Source organism: Apteryx mantelli, chromosome 3 (genome assembly GCF_036417845.1).
Source record: "Apteryx mantelli isolate bAptMan1 chromosome 3, bAptMan1.hap1, whole genome shotgun sequence".
In the NCBI taxonomy this organism is placed as follows: Eukaryota; Metazoa; Chordata; class Aves; order Apterygiformes; family Apterygidae; genus Apteryx; species Apteryx mantelli.
Genome location: NC_089980.1, coordinates 2,223,414 through 2,243,485, shown reverse-complemented (window position 1 = coordinate 2,243,485; position 20,072 = coordinate 2,223,414). Strand labels below are relative to the sequence as shown.

The following is a 20,072-nucleotide window of genomic DNA, read 5'->3' as shown; positions in this document are numbered from 1 at the left end:
TAGGACAGAGATATTTTTGTTTAAAATCCAGGAATTTATCATATAAAATCATAATTTGCTGTAGTGTGAGAAACTATTTAACACCAGTTATCCAGCTTCCCTGTTCTCTTCATGTCCATATCATATTTCCCTGGCCCAGTATTGTTTCCAGTTTGAAACTTGGCTTTTGGGTTATGGTTAAAATGATTCTCCAAAGAAACAGAGAGTTCAGGATCTCTGCCCTTTCCTCCTCTCTGTTGCCTGGCCTTCTTATTAAAGGTTGGTCTTGGTTTTAAGGCAACCACAAAGTTTTTTCACTGTCTATCTTCAGCCACAACTCTATGCTTTGTTTTCGTCTTATGCTTCAGAAGACCTGTCATTTCCCTAGCAGTGGCTGTCGGTTTCTTAAAGGGCTGTGAATTCTTGTGACTGTCCTAACCACTTCCTATAATAGCGCCTAATGGCAGAGGGTGTTTTTGCCCCACTTTTTCAGCTGGCAAATACATTTCGCTGCTGACCTCCTGTGCCTGTTTCTACAAAATTCTGTTTCACATCGCTCTACTGATAAGATGCTAAAGGTCTTATTTGCATCTAGTCCTGGAAGTGCCCAGACTTTGGGATGCCTGTTCAGACCGAGCCTCTGCAGCAAACCCATCAGAGGTTCCGCATATTAGCTCAAAATTTCATCAGGCTATACATCTGCCAGGCTATAGAGTTTCATGACGCAGACCTGAAAAAACTCCTGTCTGCTCATTAGATCAAATCCTTTCTACAGCTGTTCCAAACCAAAAGGAAAACTCTGAATTTTGTATTCTGAATCAGTAACCGGTATTGAAGCACCAATTGGCAAAAGATCCAAAGATTCAGAATCTTAATTCCCACAGTGATAAAACAGATTAGATTATTATCATACATTGCACATCTGTCAGTCATTTTAGTAAGGTTATAGCAAAAACAGTTGGTTATGACAGAACACTAAACATCTTTAAAAGTTCTGCTGGCTTTTAAGGTGCATGTAGTAATTGGTGGAATAGAAAACTATAGATAATTAAATAATTTTTAATGATATCTTCATAAATAAACAATTTATAAACTTGTTTGCTTTCTCACCATCTGGGAGCATTCTGTTATCCATCTGCTTCATGTAATTATCAATAAAATGGAAGAATAGGTGATATAATTAACAAGAATAACTGATCCACAATGAAGAATAAAAATGTCACACATCTGCTGAATTATTTTTTTTGTTTCTGCCCTTTCATTATTATTCATGTGGTTGGATTTTTTTTATTTTTACTTCTTATTTCATGATCACATTCAAGCTATCAGGTTTTATTGCACACGTCAGAACTAGTTTTTCTTCTGCTACAGCTCATAAAAAGAAGGCAGAACAATTATTAAAGTATTGCAGAAACCCACATGGCTTCGTATAAATTGATAAAAAGCCTCTTTATCTTTCTCAGTTAATTTTGTGCTTCTCAAGATATGCTATAGGTGCATTACAGGAAATGTTTAAATCGGGACAGGAAGGAGGGAGTGGCAAAAACCTGGAGTCAGATGCTCTGCGTAGCTTTGACTTCTCTGGACTAGTCCACTTCAAACTTGTTCAAGAGCTGAGTTTTGCCAGCGTGGCTAGATAGATGTACAGGAATTGACAGAGGAAGGGGAAGAAATGCCTCTACAGTACTCCTTTCAGGAGCCACGAATTCATTTTTGTGTATTAAACGGTATATTTTCTCAGCAGTCCATATCTGACTGCAAATTCCTCGATATTCTTTACTGGAAGAAGTTGAAGAGGATCTTGAATGCTTTGAATGAACCATTCAGGGTGAACATAATTCGTTGCACTGACCTATCCAGGAGGAAAAGTAGGAAGGACTCGGAATGGAGACGCTGACAGTTGACACCTCGCTGCAGAGGTGGAGAAAAAAAGGCAGAGAAAGAGGAAGGGATGTTCGCAACGCGCAGCCAAGGCCCCAGCTGGTCCAGAGAGTGCAGTTGAAAACTTAGCTTAGGTACATTAAAGGATAATAAAAAGTAAGCAGATTTTAAAGCATGGTGGGAGAAGCTGTGAACACCAGAACAATCTGTTCCAAACACAGCTCTTTGTTTCTAACTGAGCAGTGGAAAGAAATTGCGGGAGCAAGCCTTTTCCCTCCTTATACAGCCCAAGAGGAACGTCAGGAAGGGGGACAGGTATGGATACAAGTACTGTGAAAGCACCAAAGCTGTGGAGTGCATGCCCACCTAAAGTGCAACTCAGTGCGGTTCCTGGGAAGTATCCATTCCCCGTCTTGGTCTGTAGGCATTACCAAAAAATAGTTAGCACTGCCTCTGTGTATTCCTTCTCTCCAGCTTTACTCGGTAATTAAAGTTGAAAGTGCACTGAATTACTAACAGCAGTTAAGAAAAGCTGGTGGTGCTATTTTACTTTGTAGCAGTCTGCATTAGAGCAAAGTATATTCTGATTTTGGAGAAAATCTATAGTGATAGGAGGTTTCATTTTGGCCCAGTTTCAGTTCTATATGGATTGAAGTGAGGCACGGGAATGTGCTGAAAGTGGCTACAACATGAAAGTGATTTTTTGCTCAGCAAGCCTCATATCACTAAGATGATATGGCAAAAAAGCCTAAGTAGAATGGCAACAGAATTCCCTCATTTTTGAATATCAGGATTAATATATTCAGGTTAAAACAGGGCATTCCTACATGCAATAGTTTGTATGTGAATGAATCGGTATTACAAACAACTGCTTGACATGTGTAGTTTTCATTTAACCAGGAAAGCAATATTAATTTTTAAAGAAGTAACTGTTGCTTAAGATGCTATTGTGCCTGAATAATGAATTTTTAATGCTTTTATAGTACATGCATGGATTAAAATCCATTATTTATTGTACTTCCACTTGCCTGGTAAAGGTGATGATTTTATGGCGCTAGTAGTCATGCAAACACATCCATTCTGAACTGATTGCTGATAATAAATTTCCTTACTGTAAATGTCAGTGGGTTCTGTGTGTTGCTGCCATTACATCTTGTTTGGAAGGCTGAGTATTACACAATTATGGGAGGCACCAGATGGCATCATTAGCAGGAATGCTCTGAATGTTTACCACTTATGTGCATGTGTGAAATTAAAAGTAAGATGACCTATCTTTATTTTGAAAGCATGATGTCAGTACTATACAGGTGTTAATGACATTTAGAGCAAGCTAAAGTAGTCATTCCTGCTTAGAAACGGGGCGTTCTTGTTTTAAAGATTTTTCAAAGATTTTGTAGATTGCTTTTGCAAGTAGCATAATTCCAGCTTGCAAGGAGGGAATAGATATTTTTTCCGAAGAAAAGTAATGTTCAGTATTACAAAATAAAGAACCCCAGCTGCTGTCACTAAAATATGACTCTGCTACAGTAAGTTGCAAATCAATCTCCCCTTTCATCCTGGTACTGTTATTTAGCAATGTTGTGCTCATTATTTTCAGTATGAAATGCGACGTTGCTTGCTCTGCTTTTTAAATTTTGCTTTTAAAGCTTATAATTTTAGACATGTCTTACATTTTTCAATGGATTCAATGCTTGAAGGAAATAGCTACTTATGTTGCCCTGTGCTGTAGGCAGAGTAGGTACCAGAGACAGAGGTGCTTCCGTCTTCTCCCTTTCCAAAGCAGACCGGTCTTGTTTTGAAATGGGTGTTGGAGTAGTCATGATACGCTGTGGTGGTGTTTACTAGCAGTACCTGTTACTAGCAGCCGTGGCTTTACTTCTCTCCAGAGAAGTCCCCCGAGGGAGACCTTCCTGAGCCAGGCAGCGTTGCGAGATGTCTGTGGTTAAGTCCCGGCCGGGATGTTCACAGCATCTGCTTTGTGCCTCTCGGAGCTGAACCAGAGACATGAAGCAGGAGCTGCTTAAAATCAAAGCTTAAGAAAGTTCTGCCTTTCGTTCTGGAAGAAGGCAATTTAAAACCAGGAAATGTTAGCGATAGTTTCCGTTACCTGTAATTTTGCCGTTTATGGGTAGTTCCTAATTTTACTTTATTTTGTTTATTCTACCTGAAGGCAACATAATCAATGTGTACTCTGGTGGCACAAGAACTCAGTAAAATAAACCAGCGAAGTTAAGGAGACATTGTTTAAGCTGATGGTGATCTTTGATCAGACATAGCATAGAAAACTATTTTCGATATCCATTTACACTCAGATCCACTTGGAATAAATTAATGTTTTGCCATTAATTATAAATATCTTTGGTTCAGGGTGGTAGACCCCAACTTCTCTTGTGAAATTTTCAGTAAAAAAAAACATCTGATTTAAAGTGATGTTATTTGCAGTCTACTTACTTACTTACCTAGTTAGAGTGAATTAATCGTGCATTAATAATTATGCCACTAAAAGTCGGATTTGAAGACTTGTCTGTCAACTCTGATGGCTGAGAAGCTTTTGCGTATTCATTTGATCCTCCAGGCTCCAATCTTCCCCAGGCAGGAACACAGAGCACCATCATTTCGATTTTGGTGCAGAGAAGTGATAGGGATCCAACCACAGGGACCCACTTGTTGGCTCAGGACTGGAAACTTTCTGCCCCAGCCAGCACGCCCAAAATATCTCTGAAGTATCTAGAAGATCTAGAAATACACTGTAAAGACTACACTCAGAAATTGAGGATGTGTGACTCGGTGAAAGCAAGCTTGGTTATTCCATTTATGTTATTCAGATGTCTTAGAAATTTATTTGAAAGATGAGAGTTACCAAAACTAATCATATAAATTATGTGGTTAGTTCCAACCATTCATTTCGGTAGTTTTCAACTTCAACATTATTTGGCAAATATTGTTCATGTTACTCAATTAGCTTATTATGGCAGTCTTAGTAGGCTATTAAAGAAAATCTTCACCCTTTAGCAGCTTTCTCCGTTAAAGGTACCGGCTACAAATCGTCTTTTGGGGCGGCTGTTTGGTGAGCCTGGCGAGGCAGGAGCCCCAAGGTGCTCGGCACGCTCGGCCTCTCCAGAGCCACCATCTCCCGGTGGCCTGGCGTGACGCAACGCGGCACAGCCTGGGATGGGCTTGGAGGTCAGTTCTTTGAAAGGACTTCTGAAGAGCGGGAGAGTGAGACAAGCTTTTGGCATTGCACCGGTGGAGTCTGTATGACGACTGCAAGCTCCAGCTTTGCTGTTGTGCCTTTGGGCACGGCTAGATCCTCACTTGGGTTAAATTGGCATAGCTCCTTGATGTCACTTGGAGTAAACCTGTGACAGTTGATGAACTTTAGGCGTACAGAATCAAAAGTCGACCAGCTCAACCTCTCCTGCATTTCCACATTTACACTGGGAATCCAGAAGAGTCCAGCTAGATAATATCTGGAAGGTGTTTCAGGCTGAAGCTCCTAGATGTTACTACATTTTCATGTATTTCTTGAATCTTAGGAAAAGAAATGTATGTATTGCCTATTTTTTAACTACTCCCACCCCAGCCAAAAGTACCTTGTGGGACAGAAAGAAACAACAGGCCAAGATGAATTGGGAAGCCAGGACTGCCCTCAGAGGATTAGCGACTTAATTAAAACAAGAAATGAGAATCGTGACCTCCACAAAGCGGTTTTCTTTATCTTAAAATCTGGGGAAACAAGCCATGAGAGCCAAGCCCCGTGCTTCACCCGCTCGCCAGCTGGAGGGGCTTTGGTGAAGTGCCTTGCGAGGCACCTTCCTGCGCCGCGCTGTCTTCTCCTGAAAAGCAGGGAAGAACCGAGCTCTTTTCGGAAACGACACCAGTTGGACTTTAGCCACTTGCTCTTCGAAGCTGAGCAGCTAACAATCCTATGGTCTTTATTCAAGTATACACTGTCCAGCCCTCTTTGGGCTGGGAAGCCAAATGTTAATGCTCAAAGAGAAAAAGAACAGTTTCTTACCATTGTAGCAGTGGTTCTGCAAGGAGGTTAAATATACGTGTCCACGCTCTGCTCTCCTTCCCTACTTTTTGGAGTTTCACAGCAAATCCCTGGCTTCCCAGGGAGTCGCAGGAATTAGCGTAAGAATGGCCTTCAGTATGTAGGCTGCGTTTTTCCAGAAGACTGAAGGTGAGCATTTCCCCATCTGAAGACTGACATAATAATCCTGACTTCATTTATAAAAGCCTTTGAGGTCTATAGATAGGTCTAATATTATATAAAGGCTAGGTGTTATCATTGCAAACATTTGTGTTATAGAGTCACAGTTAACTGAAGAATGGTTCTTTGACAAAGAGGAAGAAAATGATTCAAGCTGCGTTCTTCATCACAGTGGTACTTCTTTTGCTTTTGCCTTTGCCTTCTGCTTCTGGTGTTTGTGTAAATCTGTGAAGGCTTGGAAACACCATTTGAAAACATGTTTACAGATATTTCTAATGAGACTTTTTGGAATGTAGGTTTTTTTTTTTTTTATCTTAATGGAAGCTGAAAAAGCATGCACTTTCCAATAATTTTTGTTCATATCACCTTGGTAAACATAGATTTTTTTTTTTCTTGTGATTCAAATGGAGCTTGAAATTAAAATAGCTCTGTTTGTTCACTTTCTTGTTTGCCTGCCACTATCGCTGACCTCAGCACCAGTCTAGGAACAGGTTTGTTAATCATTTTGTGCTGCCTCTGATGGTTTTTACAGTAGCAGAGTTCAAATTGCGTACAACCGGTATAGCGGTAACTATCATGCAGTTTTCTCGGTGACAAATGCTAGATTAAAACAAAAGCCTTGCAGGCAGGCATAGAATCATATAAAATGGGGCTGGGAACGTCCCTCCAAGCAATTCACTTCTCCTGCCTGTGGTTTATAAAGGATCTCTGAAGATGCTGAGTACACAACAAATCAGTCAATCCCATGTTTATCTTTAGTACCCTGAACGGTTCTCCTGAATTCAGTGGCACTTTTGCATGCTTAAAATTAAGCGAGCATTTAAGTGGTTTTACCTGGATAAGGCCCAGTTCTTGGTGTCTAATGAAACAAAGTCCAAACTCTGCTGCTTTGTTTTATGGAGTATCTGCATGAACAGATCTAGTGATGACTGTAACAGCTTTCCTTGACACGCTTCTGTTTTTTTATTAGAATATATTTACGAATGCTCAGTTCAGAACATCCCACTGTTCCTCTTCCCTCAAAGTTGGAAAAAGTTCTGTCCAACTTGTTTTTTTCATTCTTGTGTGCTCACAGTTTCCAGGTTTTTCTGTTTAAGTAGAGGTGACATTTGATCTAAAACCAGAGCTGTTTTAGAACATTACAATAACTATTTCTAGAAATCCTCTAAATAGCCCAGGGTGCAATTTTTAAAAGCAGAATCTACAAAGGAGCTACAAAATATTCTCCATCTGAGTTTGTGCTATCAGTGATATCAGTATATTGATATTCATTTATGAATATATTGATGAATAAATGGACAATGAATACATTTCCAGGCAATACGCAAACTCGATAGCTACCCAGATAGGAGATGTGGGCATGCACAGTGAGTGTATGTGCTTCACCTGGTCTGAAAGTGCAAAGGAAAAAATGCATACAAACGTGCTTGCTAAAACCAAACAATTCTTTCATGTATTTTTTTTCCACTGGTTACTTAGGGCAGAAGGACGTGGGGGACTTTTTAATGCAGCAGAATATCTTACTCTGGCACATATCGTGCTGTGAGATCATGGGTGCGAGACGTGATTCACAGGCAGGCTTCGTGTTTTCCGCGGCGCGTTCTGAGAGTTGCCGAAGCGTTTTTAATGGAGGTAAAGTACGAAGGTCTCTAAGTGGATGGAATTGGCTGTTCACATGCAAAATCAGCCCCTGTGGTTCAATCCGGGAAAGGCACCTTTGTCCCAGCAGCTGGACTGGCGGCAGTAGCGGGGCGCTCTGCCCTCCCAGGTGGAAGCAATGTGGCAGGTGGCAGAGCCGCGGAGGCTGTCGGCAGCGCCAGGAAAAGGCGGAAAAACAGGCAAAAAGGACCCCACCGACACAGTTTGATAATCAAGGAATATACTTTTTTTCTGAGCTGTGTACGCCTCTTCTAACGACGGCAATAATTGCTCTCTGCCTTAGATTAGTTAGCGATTGCTGTTTTATTTAATAAATTGGATACAAAATAAACTAGTTAGAGTTTGCTATTGACCTATCAATTATGATGTCTGATTACTCCTCTGGGGAACATATGTAGTCATTTGTCCTGACATTTTGCTAAAATAAGGTGGTATTATGGGACCAATCCACCTAATTCCTTGCTCCCTGGGGCCATTTAGTGTACTTAGCTGTTAGAAAGGTGATTTCTGAAGCATGACAGCTGTTGGTGTTGGGGCCATTGTGTGGTGAACAAAAACGGTTATATTCTACTCATATACTGCCTTTGTATCGTTGATACAGAAGCCATTTCATAAATTAGATACAGCTCTTCCCTAGCAAATTGTATTACTGCTTTATATTTCATTGTTGGAGTACATTTAAAAAAAAATAATAACAGCACTGCAGTAGAAGGAGATATTTGAACTTGGCATTGCTGTAAGGTCTATTTGGTTTATCCTATTAGCTGCTGACATTCCTGTCTGGTTATTTTTGGTTGATTAGATACATTAGAAGAAGTTTCTCGTTGTGTTCCTTTTACCATTTTATTAATTTTGTTAAAAGCCGCATTTCAGTAAAAACCTCATAATAATTTTTCCCCAGAAGGCACTGCTTTTTCAGAAAGGTACAGCGCTCTCGGTGTGCAGCGTCTAATTGGAAAAAGCCTCTCAAAATCCTTGTCTGCAGAGTAAAGGCGTATTCAGTGCATACATACATATGTGCCTATGTAGCGACACGCAGTTTGCTGCCAGAGTTTTGCAGATGATGTTTATCCAGGGGAGCTGTTTTATTAGAACAACTTTTGGAATGTGTAGGCACTTCCGCGGGAGCAGTAGGTAAGTCTGAAATCCGGCTCACCCTCTTCGTGCGAGGATTTCTTTCACCCCTGGTAAATGCTTAAATGTCGGAAACGAGAGGGATATATCTGAACATTCAAATGGCATTCTCACTGTAAAACTGAGGGCCTTCTGATTTTTGTCACTTTAATGACCATATCTATATATATTTATATATGCTGATGTAAAAAATTCTTGCTGGACAACGGACCTTTTAGCTCAAAATGCCGTTAACAGACTATTTCAAAATAGCAGTTCTACCTGAAAGCTTTCTTCCTGTAAAGAAAATACCTGCCTAAACTGGCGTTCGGGATACGCTTGTATTCCCTGTGTTTTCAACACGTTTGCTGCGTGCGTCTGGCAGCTCCTTATTCGCAAGCGATGAACACTCACCCCTGGGCCCGTCGGATAGGTGGCCTTGGCTCAGCACACGCGTGTAGGTGAGCTTAACCGGGAAGACAATAAGCGTTCTACGGGGCGGTTTTCCTAGGGCAGATCCTGAGGTGTTTATGTGTTATATTTCCAGTTATTTTGTTGGAGTTGCACCAGTGGGGTAATGAGAAACCTAATATACAAATGTTCTCACCATTTGAGTGGCCACCAAAGCATCACAGCTGCTTCCAGGACCACAGTAAAATTCCCCTGCTTGCGGGGAGGAGATAAGAATTCCCAGACAGATTCTGAAAGAGCTGCAGTATCTAAAATGACTTATGATTTTTTTTTTAAATGGACCAGATTTCGAGTTAACCGTCCCATTGAACCTGATGATACTCAGCAAATCCCTTTTAAGAGGTTTCTTTTCACAAACTCAAGTAATTAGAGCGCAAAGGTTGGGGTTTAACTACAGGAGCCTCAAGACACGGTTGTGGTACTATGAGATTTCCATGTCAACGCTTGCAGAACAACGCCAAATGCTGGAGTCAAGGTTTACCCATTTAGCATGTTGCAAGAAACACAGTACAAACTTTATTTTAAGCGGTGCTTTTAGATGGAGGGATGCCATTAATAATTTTCATTTGTTTTTTCGTTTTGAAAAATCTTTTCCAATGATTTACAATGTCGAAATGTTATAGATATATTTTAATTTATACTTAATTATAAATTAATAATAATTAATAATCAAACTTTTTTTTTTAGCAAATCCTGCCATAAGAAATGTTTAACCACCTTAAAAAGTGCTGGCTTTGTGTTAGGTTGTTAAGCTTGCTGGTTTGTTAGTAGAAACCTGTGTCTTATATATAACAAGAATTTGGGCAGCATTACGGGCTGTTCTGTGGCTTAGTCCTGATCAGTCAAACCATTTCTCCATGCGGGGTTGCCTGTGAGACTGTGGGAATGTGCTCGATTTCATACACATGACTTTGGAATTAAGCAGTCCACTACAGGCCATTATATTTTTGAGGATATCTTCTGGAATTTTCTTAGCGGAGTCCAGTCCCTGAGATTAATCTGGCTCACCACTGGATGTCATCGTTGCACTGTAAAGAACTACAGCTGGAAGAACATTTGTCTGGCAGTAAAAAAAAAAAATGTTGCCTGACCACACCACACATTTAATTCTGCAATCTTCTAAATTATTTGCCAGACAGTGATGACAGTTTGCAAGTACTTGACCCATATTCCTCTCTTAAGATACGGGAAAGCACTCTGGTGTGGTGTGCGGACGGTTCCCCGGCTTCTGTGGTCAGACCTTGCTGGACTCTCGGTGGTGGGTCGCCACAATTGCAGAGATGAGGTGCCAAAGGTCTCTTGGGAATCTCAGTGTCCCGTGTGCTTCTTGAGAAGGCCAACATCATTGCAGTAGCTTTAAAATCCAATACTCAATCTTCCTATGTTAAGTTATTCTGTCAACTAATACACAGAGAATATATTTCTACTGTAATTTTGTAGGAGAAATTCAGAGGACTTAATGTTATTAACCCTCTGTCTCTTATTAGTAAGAGAGGGAGACCCGTTAGAAGTCTTCGATTGCTTCCTGGATAAGTGACACTGCAAAAATATATAGGAGGAGAAGAGTGTCTGACAAATAATAGAAGTAGCTCTGTTTTCTATTTCTCCCTTCAGTGCATCTATGAATCTACAATTATGCTTTCTGTGAAATGTGTACAACCCAAAGCAATAACAAAGATGCCAAGTGCGTTGGGCTTCAAGCTGGAAAATGCCTCCCTGTCTTTCATTAGAAATTCGGAAACTATATGTAGTCCAGGGCAGAAGAAAAAGTATTTCTGTCAAATCTATTTCTCTTTTTCTCACTATTATCTCTTGACCCTTTCTATCGTGTTTTTTTTTCTGGAATCTTTCAGTTAGCTAGCGAAACCTAGAGGCACCGATAAAATATACATGGAGTTTATTGTCTCTACCACTGTATGTATTAGAATAATGGAAACTGTGAAGCTACTAATTAAGTTATTTATAGCAAGATTTTTGGCCAGAGGATTGATCTCAGTGGCATTGTTTACCCTTTTGACAGCCTGGTTTTCAATGTAGCTGTTCTAATAGATTTAAAAAAAAAGGTTAATTTTATCATTTTGGGAGAGAGAGGGTTTTCAACGTGCTAATTGAACCCATGAAGGCATTCAAGATGTAAGGTCTTAATTAATTTACAAGTAACACCATTTCCATAAATAAAACAGCAAGAGAAAAAATTGCTCCAGAAGGTACAAAAATGGTCTCAACATCATGTAAATATCTGCTCCCCAGGTGTTAGCTAAATGGTAGTAAATTACAGAAGAGGCAGTGTTTCAGCCTCTTGTACAAAGACTCCATCGCCTCTTTTCCAAGAGAAGCCAGACCATTAAGCTCTGCTAGTTTTCTGTGACCTATTAAAGATGCACGTATTTCAACATTTTTAGTACCATTTATCTACTGTGTTATCTTGCGGTGCGCACAGGAAATTCATAATGTTAGTCATGTCCGTGAGCCATAATAAGTTTTCTATGAATGCAAGGTAATGCATTACTAATGGCTTAATAATTCCTGGCAGACTTCTCTTGTTTTTTTTTTAATGTATTTCTGTGTCATTGTGCATTTCTTTTGCAGTTGGGTTATGCTCTGAACTACATAAATCGAAAGCTGACGCTAGAATCTAAGGTGTCTATCAACACTAGAATTGTGGTGGTTGGTGCATCCAATGTTGGAATCTCTTTTCTGGAAACGCTCATTTTTTGGTAAGTTTTTTATTTGGCTTCCTTTACCGAGAAGAATATGCTACCTTTCTGAAAGGGCTCGCGCGCTCCGTTTAAGATTCAGCTCAGGCTGTTTCTTTTGCAAAAATAGAAATGTACTTTGAGCCTGTATTCAAATACTAGATGTTAAAGCTGTAAGCGTCGAATCTGCAGATGTAAAGACATGGGTGTCTCCACCCTGCCTGACTCTGGAAGTCAAAAGCGCTAATAACATTGCCTGAGCGCACCCTCAAAGTGAAGGCACATTGAAAATGAGAATGCCACTGCAGCATACTTGAAATCCCTTTGACCACTGTTCTTATACAAAGTTACTGCAGATGGAGATTAAGTTCATAGCCCTTCATGTGTACACCAAAGTCCTATTGATCTTTAAAATTAATTCTGCCCAGTGGAGACACAAACCAGTGTCTGAATCCCTCCATTCTTTCACCTCATTATGATATATTGTTTTCAGAGCTATGCAAAAATATCCAATGAAAGCTCAGTCCTAATCTCACTGTGATGCCTTTAAGCAAGAAGTACCATAACTTTCATTCTGATGAGTCTCGTGATGTTTGGGAGTGTTTGGGAACCATAAAATTGCATAAAATTGTAAATCAGCTCTATGAACTGACTGAAAAGGGGAAAAAAACATATGCAACTGTTTAATACCTACCACTGTCTGAGCTACAGTAAACTTCTGCGTGTGTCAAATTTAGTTGTTTTAGGGACTTTCCAAAGTTAAGCGCAAATGTTATTTCAGGTCCAGTTAAATCATAGCCTTTTCACTGGTATATTTAAGCACTCATTTTGGACCAAATATTCATGATACAGCAAAATGAAAAAAAACGGTCACCATCTCAGGACTGGATATTACACATTTCAGTACCTTCAGCTACCCACCAGTGGTATTTTCAGTTTCTCCTCTCATTTGAATTGGCTCTTATGAAGGGATGGAGGAAAAATTGGGTCTGCACAAATTTCATTTGGGTCTGCACAAGTTTCATCAAGGCCTTGGACACTGGGGTCTGAGTGAAGCTCAACATCCTATGGTCTAGGGGAATTCAGAACAGATGATCTGATGGCCCCATCTGGTCTTAAATGCCATGATTAATAAGAACATAAAATAGCCGGTCTATGTGAACAGAATTTAGGTCAGATTCAGGTTATATGAAGTTTATTGAATGACTGTAGGAAATTTATTCCATGATGGCTATGACCATTGGATATAGCAAAAGGGGCATCCTATTTCACAATAATACACTTCCCAAAATAAAAGGGTCCAATGTGACAATCATTTTCCTCATTGTTTCGTGTTTCTATATACTTTGCATATTTATGTAAAGTTCATAGGTTAATTGCAAAGCAAAACAAAATATCCCTGCAATTTATCATCACTGCAGGTTGTATGAGTGTGCAGGTAGCAAGAAAGGAGGTTCGTCTTAGAGCCCCCCTTCTCCAGTGGCCCTCTCTCTGATATAGCACTGCTGACTCCTTCTATTCCAGTACACCTCCATACCAATTTTATGGGTTTATCAGAAGGTCAGATTATATATGTGAGAATGGAACTCCTTTTATACAGTTATTATTTTCTGCCTAGATTAGCTGTACATAAAGGTGTACTAGAAACGCCCTGAAAAGATTACAAAATTCATATAAAATTCCAATCTTGAATGTGGTCATGACAACAAAGTGCTTGCTACAAAAACTGAGGGAGTTTGGCCTTTTTACGGTGGGCAGAGAATGGAGAATTTTGCCCGTTTTTTTCAGTTAAGCTACAAGTTTGGTATTTCTACAACCGTTAGCGACATCACAAGTTAAAATATCAATATAGTGAGAGAAGACAAAGGTAAATTGTTCTGTGGATGTTATTGAGCAGTGAAGAAAAAATATCTGATTCTTGCTCTTTCTTCTTGGTCCCTGACTTTTTCGTATGGAGCAGCCCTCTTGGGCTAAACGTTTTCTTCTCATCCTGCTGCCCTCAGCACCCTTTAGACTTTCAGCCCCATTCAAAGTTCAGCTAAAAATGTGTTTTAGAGCTGCTAACCGCTTCCTTGTTATTCGCCCCGTGCTGTTTATGATTACCCTTTCAGTATATAATACGGTGAGGGGAAAATAAAGCCCATCTCTGCCTGCGTTACAAATGAGGAGCTGAAGCCCGTCAAGACAGAATGTTTTGCCAAGAGCAGACAGAAGGACCATAACGCATCGAAGCTCCACGCACCTCGGCGGGGAGCTGCCTTCTTGCAGCAAACAGGACGTACGGACGGTATCATGTGCGCGGGGAGAACCTTTGTGCTTCTGAGACGTCGCCTCAGCCAAGACCTTTCAGCCACAAGTACCTGTTTGAACCGTATTCCGGTGAAGGGTTCCGGCAGGACGTGTCCCTCTTGTGCGCAGAAGTGTACTTGTCCTCGGCACCTACAAATGGAGCGCTCGCTTTCGGGAGAAATCGAGTGTTGCTCTGAGAACTCAAAGAGCAAGCAGGCAGCGCTCGGCGCAAAACGCTACAGATCTTCTACTAATTTAGGTGCGAGTTTACGGAAGATTTCGGTTTTAATTTTCACACGAGCGACAGATAAAGAAAGTCCCCTGATCAAGGCGGAGACCTTTTGATACGATTTAGTTTAATTTACTCGTAATTTTCTAATATTCTTTGCAAAGGTTGCGTGCACTAAAAATAGCTGGATTGAATCAATTTGTAAGCCCCTAATCCTTAAAAAGAGGAAGTAGTTTTCGCCTCGTTATTCTTCATACTTAATTATTTTACATTAGCGGTCACCATGGAAACAGCCGAATGTAATTCACTTACCTACATAACAATTATTAGGACTAGATTTTACAAGTGATTTCAACTTGAGACTGGAGAAATATGTTTTTCATTAAATCCTGAAATAATAATGAGGATTATGTCTCTTCGCTTGCGAGACGTGGCAAGCTGCCTCCGAAACCCGTTGTGCTCCCGGGCAGCGCTGTAGTTCCCAGGGCGTCCGTCCGCGGCAGCGCGTTCCCGTTATTTTTTCCAGGGAAGTTCAGCGTTCTCGCTGTTCCAGCGGTGCCCCAAAGCAGCCTGGAGCATCGCTACCCATCCGCCGGGACCCAGAAATGAGCTTTCTAAGCAAACTGCTCTCCTGCAAACTGCTCTCTTGCAAAAACGCTCCTTGAGCCTGTCCCTGGCATTCGTCACCCTGCGCTGCGGAGAGTTAGCGTTTCGGGAAACGCAGAGATCGGCGCAGAGCGCCGGCACAGCAGGACACCCCAGTCGGTGTCAAGTATTTCACGGGACAGCGCTAAAACGCCGAAAATGAGTATATAGAGTGACCTGCCAGGATGGGAAGCGGCTTCCTAACACGCAGGTGCCCTGAGTGCATTGCACCCCCTGTGCTTAATCTAATGGGATGTGAGGGAAGGTGATCCCCTCATTCCCCTTCCACCATTCCAACAAATATCTCATGCTGCTGTTTTTCTGGAGCGTACCGCTTACGTTTGCAGTAATATGAGCAGCTGACTTTGAAAAATTATCGCCGATCGAGACCCTGAGAAGGAGCCTGCCTTAAGCCTAACAGAAGTTTTAAAAAACAGCGCGCGCATATTTCGTTCGTAAATGGAAAACCTATTTTAAATGTTCAGCTGTGAAATTTGTATCTGAAAACGATTTTCAGGTGTAAAATCTGTTTTCATGACTACAGAATACGAGTAAATATGCGAAAAGGAGTAATGTATTATGTTCAGAGTTCTGAAAGTATCGGTCCTTGGAGGTGAGGTTTGAGCACGAGAAGTATCAACTGCAGTTAAATAATTGATTTCAAAAGGCTACGAACAGCTGAAATCCGTGAGAAGGAGCTGAATATTCCTCAGTTGGATCACTGTTGCCCTAAATGCGGCCCCTTATGAATGTAAGCTACAGCACAGCATTTTAATCTTTCCCTTTTCCTGGTTTTGACATGCGCTAGGAAATAACCTCATCCCCAAATGCTGATTTTACCAGGAGGGCAGGCTTGTTTTTTTCTTCTTGTTTTCCATCAAGTCTTAAATCTGTTCGAATTTAAGAATGACAATCACAGCAGCAGAGTTCGGCCGGAATAGCATATAATTCAGAAATAGCCTTTCCGGTTTATTCTGCTGGGTGATTCATGACTGCTCCGCTCCGGCAGCAGGTGAGTGAAGTTGGGCTGCAAGAACGCGGAAAGCGCTCGCAGCGGTATCTTGTCATTGGTTCCAGCGCGGTGAACCAATTAGCTTTTTATCCACCTCTTTGCATATAGCTGTGGAAAGTGTTATTGTCTTCTGATTACGGGGAAAGCCCTTTTTAATCCGTGATTTTGAAAACCTTCTTAATCCAACCTCTGGTGTAAACAATGGCTGATTCTCTGAGGACACCGGAAATATGCATAATGTGCTATACAAAATAGCAATAAACGAGTGGTGGCTGCGATCGCAAAATTCTGTAGGAAAATGTTGTGAAATATGTCCCTATCTCCAGTTGCATATGCGAGAATGATTTTTGCATTAAAAAAGCAATGGCGTTAATTTTTGTTAAAACCCTGCGTCTTTCCCTTAAAATAGAACTAGAGTGTTTCTAACGTTGTAAATCTCCGAGTTTTTGTCTGCAGGACAGATTCTCCCTTTCTGAATTAAAGGTGTCTAAGATTAGCTTCGAAACGGCAGGGCTTTTTTAACACACTATTTCTGACAGAACAGCCACGACTCCTGTTATCTGGCAGCGCAGTATTACACAATATCCTGCACATCTGTCCTGCTTGGCAATAGTTAGCATAATGCTTGCTGTTTAATTAGGCTTTTTATCTTTGCATTTGTCTGCGAACATCTGAAGCCTTCCATGTTGCCTGTCACTAATTAGTTGACTAATTAAATAGTTAGTGCTTACTTGCTGATCACAGAGCTAACATGTAATGAATGGTTTAGCGATCTTCATTGTTTCATACTATCTATCTTTGCCACATGAATTGATATACATGTGCTTCCTTTTGACTGCCTTTTTTTTTTTTCATACCAAGGCAAATCCAGAACAATGTTGTAGTCGACCATGCGGTCGGTGTCACCGGGCCTGTGTCCTTCAGACGTTGCTGCCTTCCATCATTTCCAGTGAATAGAGATCGAGCTGTGACAGAGATGAATAAGATAGGTCATATCTTGCCGTGTTGTTAAGTCAGGGTCACAATGAACACTGTCCACGACTGATACTAGACGTGAAGTATGGCAGAGGCGTGTGGGTCAAGATCATCCTTCCTAACAGCCATTTGACATGCCTCTGCCGAGAAATGATACAGTACGTTATTATTTTATAATTATATTCTTCTGTTAGAGCCTGTTTTCATCTTTAAATGAGATTATTTCAACTTTAAATGCTTGCCCTTTAAACGTACGCAAATATTTGTCTGAGCCCAAACTATTCTTCCGCACTTTGAATTTATAGGTTTTCTTTTATGTTAATATTTATATATGAATAGCCCTAACTTCTTTTTGTGTGTCAAAACTGATATTGGAAACAGTAATTTTCTCATAAAAAGGCCTGTTTCAAAATTGAAATGAGTCAAAAATAATTTTTATAGAATAATCCTTTATATTTTTTTAGAATCCTTTATATTTTTTAGAAGCCGGGTGACTAGATATGGTATTAGCATGATCATTTCATCAGCTCTTCGCAGAGCTTGGTAACGTGACTACCTGAAGCATTTGGTAGCAGTCTAATCAATGCAGTTCAAAGTAAATAAAAATAAATTCCAAGTGCAAACGCTGCATTTAGCTTTTTCAGTTCTCTGCTAAGCGATGAAGGAGATGTACTTTCTGTTTTGTTCATTATTATTTTTCTTTGACGTTTCTTAAAAAATATTTTTTACCCAGAGTTGCTGCAGAGGTCTAACTACTAAGCTCTTCAAAGCAGTCAATAAACTGCCCGTGAGTTGGTTTTGAAGTAAAGTAAACTTTTCAGATTAGTGGAGAAAAAGTAATTTGGCTGGTTATGTTGTGATTCTGCCCTCTAGTGTTTAGTATAAATTTAATTCCTGTTCATAGATACATATTTTAACATTCAGTGTGAGCGTTTTGAAAAATGAAGCCGACTATTTGAAGATACTTGCTTATTTTTTTCTATATGTCTGAGGAATTGAAATTTTAAGGTTCCTTTGTGGACTGCTGTAATTACCCTCCAGATCCCAGGAAAGAGAAGCGTATGAGTGCAGTTTACACTGCAGCGAGAGCTGGGGGTGCACAAGACACGGTAATGAGGTGGTGGGTCTTTACTGCAGGCTGGCTAATCTAGATCCCCCGAATTGCTAAGAAAGATCGGCTAGCTTGGGACTCCACTGCATTTCTGTGTGAATTTTAACCCATTTTATCGTGTAGTTTGTTCCCCTGGGAGTATGGTTGCCAGTAGCATCCCTGCACCATTCCAGCGTAATTCCAATTTCCTGTGAGCTACAGGGCACAAGGCTGTTTGGGAAGGAGGAGCTGCAGAAGTTTCATGTTGCCCTGTGATGGTGCCTCCAACCATACAACTTTTACGAGTGTGTTCTCTTTCTGCATGTTCTCACTGTCGAGAGGAAAAGATACGGTCCTTGACTATAAGCAAGGACCAAAATGCTGGCACAAATCTCAAGCCCATCAAGTTCAAGGGGAGTCTTGTCTCTTTTGACGTCAGTGGGCTTTTTTAGGGTGCATGCTTTTGCTCGGTAAAGGCAGCATTGCCACATCCGCACCAAGCAATATCAAAGAGTCAAAATATTATTCTCACCTGCAATAATACGGAAAGTCGGGGTCTGGAGAATAGACAGCCATAAAAAACCTTACTTTTGACTTAGGTGGTTGGCCAGTAAGATTGAGAATGTCCTGTTAACAAGCTGGACTTTGCACTGTGTTTTGCTCGCTGAAACGTTCATACAGCAGTAAACAGAATAGCAAAATCTCAACCACACTGTAGTTGTACAGCCCAGTTTATGGTATTTTTATTTGTGGAAAATGCTGTTGATGCTCCTCAACTGTGATTTTGAATCTGCTTGGTGATTAGATTTAAACAGCTAAAGACTGTAACTACCAAGGCCATCCTCGCATATCGCTCATTTTCTGTCTAGAAAAATAGTTGCCATGTTTTATAGTTTAAAGAGAATACAATATTTATGGAAGGGAAGTTGAAACTTTAGTAAGGAAATACTCTCACTAAAATGCTAATGGTTAGATGGTACTTTGGCTTGATCAAATTCAAAGCCAACGTGCGTTCGGGATGATAGTGCTAATCTTGTAAACCATGTAGTTAAGGATGTTCCCACATAGGTTTATGTACCTGCCTGCTTTAGCTATGTGTTTTGCATGGGCCAAGGAAAGAGCTCTTCAGATTTTCCTGTTCGGTCACATAAAGATTTATAGTAGAAGGACTTTGCCACGCTAATTTTCATAAGCAAGATCCTGTAAATGCCAACTATCATGGGTCAATAGTCTAGTATTGAAAAGGACCTCCTAAGAAATCTGCAGCTGGGTTGTCTGAGGAGTCACAGTCTGGATTATGCTTCTCGTGTGCTACCCAAATGCAGTGTGTGCTCCTGGGGTTCCTCAGTGCCGAACGGTAAGGCAGCTCAGATTTGAGCCCAAAGTGAGGTTAAGATAAAGGAGGGAGATGTAAATATGCTAGCACTTAAGACTCAGTTTTAAGTTGCAGTACAAGTTTGCTCTCGATAGTTGTAGTGCAAGTATTTGAATGTTAGAGTTTCATTGATATGCACGTCCAAAGCCTGTTATACACTTTACAAATGCTGGCAAGCTGCTGAGTAAAAGTGTTCCTGAGAAGAACGCTTAACAGGAGATGGCTAAGGGCAGGGAGAAGAGCTTAGAGGGAAAATTGCAAAGGTCAGTATGGGTTGAGAAGCAAAGTGTAGAAGAGAATTAGTCAAACAAAGGACCAAAGGCTCACCTAAATTGCAGCAGAGAGCCACAATCGCTAGAGAAGAATGGTGCGTGCAGGAGTAGGGAAAGCCGAGCTGACATAGGGGAGGGAAGCAAAGCAGTTGCTGGGACGTGAGAGGTGG

The 20,072-nt window shown here is 40.7% G+C and overlaps 1 protein-coding gene across 1 annotated transcript in view; it reads left to right on the top strand.

The window, feature by feature from the left end:
• CFAP61 (cilia and flagella associated protein 61) overlaps positions 1-20,072 on the top strand; it is a 140,856-nt gene that overhangs the window by 67,206 nt on the left and 53,578 nt on the right. Inside the window, exon 17 of the mRNA XM_067293896.1 lies at positions 11,909-12,036. Within this exon, the coding sequence (XP_067149997.1) occupies positions 11,909-12,036 (128 nt within the window). The remainder of the gene's footprint in view (positions 1-11,908; positions 12,037-20,072) is intronic.